This window comes from Balaenoptera borealis, assembly GCF_965194805.1.
Source record: "Balaenoptera borealis genome assembly, chromosome: 2".
Taxonomy (NCBI): Eukaryota; Metazoa; Chordata; class Mammalia; order Artiodactyla; family Balaenopteridae; genus Balaenoptera; species Balaenoptera borealis.
This window is the reverse complement of record NC_138867.1, coordinates 43,007,921-43,012,459: the sequence shown is the minus strand read 5'-3', so window position 1 is coordinate 43,012,459 and position 4,539 is coordinate 43,007,921. Positions and strand designations below refer to the sequence as shown.

General features: G+C 37.8%; 1 protein-coding gene across 3 annotated transcripts in view; it reads right to left on the bottom strand.

Moving 5' to 3' along the window:
- Positions 1–106: 106 nt before the first annotated feature.
- Positions 107–4,539, bottom strand: part of NDUFS4 (NADH:ubiquinone oxidoreductase subunit S4) — a 124,219-nt gene continuing 119,786 nt past the window's right edge. For 2 of the 3 annotated variants that reach the window (XM_082382546.1, XM_082382544.1), the window contains one exon: positions 107–321. Coding sequence is in view for 2 of the 3 variants with exons in the window: in XM_082382544.1 (XP_082238670.1) it covers positions 218–321 (104 nt within the window). In the remaining variant the exon portion in view is untranslated. The remainder of the gene's footprint in view (positions 322–4,539) is intronic. The other variant, XM_082382545.1, reaches the window with a different exon arrangement.

Here is a 4,539-nt window from a genome sequence, read left to right as displayed (position 1 = left end):
TTTCCTAGAGGTATGATCACCTGAAAACGTCTCTCTATAAAGGAAATTATAACAAGTTTAATTTGAGACATCAAAAAACATTTTAAATGACACCACAAAATGTATCTGTAGTTTAAAGGTCAAATTTATTAGGAGAGTGAGGTGTAATATACACGGACTATAAATACTGAACAGCTGACTTTATTCACGGTCAAGCAGAGATATAATCCGTGCCAACCTATTTTGTGGATACTCTTGTTCTTTTGTTCCAAGAAAAGTTTGCGCCATAAGACTTGGACTTTGGTTTCGGAACCCTTCTCTCTTCAACATCATAGCTCCATCCTAGAAAACAAAACCAAAAATAAACACACGAGAACAGAATTAAAGAGGATACCTGAGGAACACAGTGAGCAGAGGCTAACTTTCATAAATTTAATGTTCATTTATCAGGAGTATGTGTCAACACATTTGAAATATAAATACTTAGTAATACGTTCCCTTGTAATCCTGTGTGACGAGAGGGTCTAAAGTATTGCCTGAAGATGATTTACCATATCTTAAAGGTGTAAGCCATGATTTAATTTCTCCTTGCTGAATATTACTTGTTCAAATATCCATTAGTTATGTATTATGTAAAAATTTCCATTCCTTTTTGTGGTTTAATATGTGATTTCTTTAGCTGTAATGAGCAACACTGAACAGTATAACCCATCCCACTGCTTTCTAAGAGCTGGTGCCTTTACAACAGTTTGGAGCTCACTTGAAGTGATACAGAGAAACATGTACAGAACTATCTATATAAATCAGAGTCAGGGGAGACCATAAGAGATTACTTGGTTGAGCTCCCTGGAGTTTGACAGGCTGATTAAACTCAAAAAGTTTTTCAACATTTGTTTCAAGGGCTGTCTACGTTAGAATCCCACTGAAGTATCTGATAACAGTGCAAATTCTTAGGCCTGACCAGAGATCCATTGGATCAGAATCTCTTGTGGGGACCTGGGAATCTGTACTTAATTATGCATAGAAATTTGAGTGCCACTGGTCTAAGCTGTCTGTTCCCTTCTGAGAGTTTATACCTTCTCTCCAAAGCCCTTCTCAGTGTTTTACAGTTTTCTTTTTTTGTTTTTTGTTTTTTCTTAAATTTTATTTATTTATTTTTGGCTGCCTTGGGTCTTCGTTGCTGTGCGCGGGCTTTCTCTAGTTGCAGCGAGCGGGGGCTATTCTTCATTGAGGCACACGGGCTTCTCATAGCGGTGGCTTCTCTTGTTGTGGAGCACGGGCTCTAGGCACGCGGGCTTCAGTAGTTGTGGCACGTGGGCTCAGTAGTTGTGGCTCGCGGGCTCTAGAGCGCAGGCTCAGTAGTTGTGGTGCACAGGCTTAGTTGCTCCGTGGCATGTGGCATCTTCCCGGACCAGGGCTCGAACCCATGTCCCCTGCATTGGCAGGCGGATTCTTAACCACTGTGCCACCAGGGAAGTCCCCTGTTTTACAGTTTTGAAAGCTGGACTTACCTCTGTCGGCATCTTCTGCTTTAAGTACAGCTCTCCAGCTCTTCTAAGATGTGGAGACACACCGAATGAACGCACTCCTCCTTGGAAGTATAATTAAGTCAGTCATACTTTTATTCCCTAGTCCAAGCAACCTGTCTGTATAACTCACTTTTCCTCATTAGATCCATTTTCCATCTCTGTAATTTGTCATTCTTCTCTTCTGGAACTTTCTTCAAATAACTCATCTTGAAACATTTGATTCATGCTGAATCATGCAGTCATATATAAAATGTCCAAACTGAATACTGTAGTCTAATTAAGTAAGCTTCTTGATCTTGTGAGTTGTTATGAATTCTAGTGCCTCTAGGTGAGTATAGTATTTGCTACCACAAAGCTTACATTTCAACAAGCCTTTTAGAATTCAATTTTGCCATAAGAGTGAAGCCTATGAAACTCAAATCATCAAAGTATACTGCTAGTATGCCTATTTCAGTGCCCAAAAAGGGGAAATAATTAATAACTCCACTGCTAGAACACTATCTTCAAAGAAAGCCCATTTGCTATAAGGAAATGGAGGAGGAATGCAAATGAAACAAATGGTTTAAAATACATCTTACTTTCACAGAACCCGAAATACTGGCATATTAACAAGTGGTTATTGGAATTTCAAAAAATTTACTAAAGAGCATAAGAATAGTACTTACTTTATAGGTTGTCGTGAGGATTAAGCAAGCTAATTCATGTAAAGTCCTGGCATTTATTAAGTTCTATGAGAAAGGTATTTTTCTAAAACCTTTATATGAATTAATACTAGTTCTTTTATATAACTGAGGAAACTGAGGCACAGAATGGTTAGGTAACTAGCACAAGGTCACTCAGCTAGGAAAGGGCAGAAGCAGGATTTGAACACAGTCTGATTCTGGAGCCTGTGCCTTAACTATACTCTATTGTTTCTTGTGGTTTATAGTAAGCACTTGATAAACGTTAAGCTATTATTTCTCCCTCAAGTTTGATTTGCAAATTCCTAGCAACTTATTTTCTATATGAAGTATTAATGTGAATAAAATTTGTCATATTGGAACCCATTAATTTTGAATTTATGATGCTTTGAATCTAGTTAGGCATAATTTGGCCTAGTTATTAACTACAGAAGGGGTTTTGGTAAGCAAATTAATACTGTGAACTAAGCATAATTTTAACATTATAAACTTCTCAAGCATTTCCTACATTAATCAGCAAGTGGTGCTGATAATTATAAAATACTCAATTCAGTAAAGCAGGTATAACAATAATATTTACTGAGCATTTGTTATACATTTAACAAATACTATCAGTTGCCTTCTCTGTGTCAGGAACTGTTTAGACACCAGAGGTAAAGCAGTAAACAAAAAATCCCAAACTTCTTCAAGTCAGTAGGGGAGGAGAAGTTAATAAGTAAATACATAGTATATTACGTGCTAATATAGTAAAACGTACAATTAAAAATATATATTATATACTAATGAGTACTAAAGAGAAAACATTTTAGAGAGGGCAGATAGGGGCACCTTCCGTCCCTGAGAAGATCACATTTGAGCAAAGACATAAAGGACATCAGAGAGTTTAGTCATGTGGATGTCTGGAAAGAGAGCTTGAAGGCAAAAGGAACACAAGTACAAAGACCTCCATTCAGGAATGCACCTGGTATTCTGTGTTCTAGGTCCTGCACTGAGTTTTAAAATTGAGTTCATAGGTTGCCTGGCTTATGAGGTAGGCATTATAAATACCCTGATTTTATATCTAATTATGAGGAAAAATAGAGAATATAGACAAGCAGCCTAAAGCCACATGGCTAATAAGTGGCAAAGCCTGGATTTTAATTCAGGTTAAGTCTATGTACCTAACCACCTCATAATAAAATGGCATTTCCCTGTAACTGCAATTTTTATCTATTTCACCCATCTCCTTTCAATCTGTGTGATTTCCTAACTTTTTTTTCTGTTTATTTTTGTAAATGAGTGGAAAAGACCGTTTTAAGAATCCCTGGAAAGTAAGGCTACGTCCTCCATATGTCCCCCCATAGTTGTGAAGAAAGGAAATCGTTTCTAGTGTGGATTCTATGTCTGGTTATTGTAATGATTACTGGTAAGTTACCCAAGACTCTGTGATCTTTTCTTGCCAAATGATGGGTGAGAGGACTTACGTTCCCTCCCCCTCTGCCTCCCTACACACACTCTCCAGCCCAATAAAGACACTAAGAGGAACTGAAGAAGAAATGAGAAAGCACTTAGAAATATTTAGGAATCGGTATTATACACACACACACATACTTGATAATCACTCTCATTTACACAGTTAATCCTTCAACCACGAGAGAGAAAAAGAATTTTTTTTTACTGCATCAGAATGCAGACATAGTTCTATTATCTGTTCTGTCCATGGAGTCTGAAAACACTGTCAGGGTCACTGCAATGTGAGAAGACTGGGGTTTTGTACACATAAAAGAACAACTGGTTTGGGTTTTCTCCTGGTAACTAAGGAGTGAGCTGACTCTTGGGAATTGTGAGCCAGATTATAGTTGCTGTTGATAGTGATAACAACAATAAATAGAAGTATCATTATAGGGATTGGAATGTGGACGGGCAAAGCACCCTGTGAAACAAACAGAAACACCCATGGAAGAAACCCGCGTTTGCTAACGGCATCCGTCTCTATGCTATTACTTTCTACTTTATCACAGCCACCAGTGATTTTTCTGCGGAAAACTCTGTTCCCAAAGCGACACAAGCAACTGTGTTTCTCTGATTAAGTAAAAGCAAAGAAGGGTATGAGGAAGTCTAATGACAATTCACAATAGAGACTGAAACTCAAGTCAGAGTCTACGTAAATCTCCCCTTGGATTTTTCAGCAGTTTTCTACTATGTAGGACTGACGTTACAATGAAAATTTGCCCTTTTCTGGAACCCTGTTTAGAACCTGACCACATTTCCAAGCATCCCTCTACAAAGTGTTTACCTTACAGTGCCTGGATGAACAAACTTACTGGTCCCACTAAAAACTTCATACCACAATCTTTCCCAAATTATTTTTT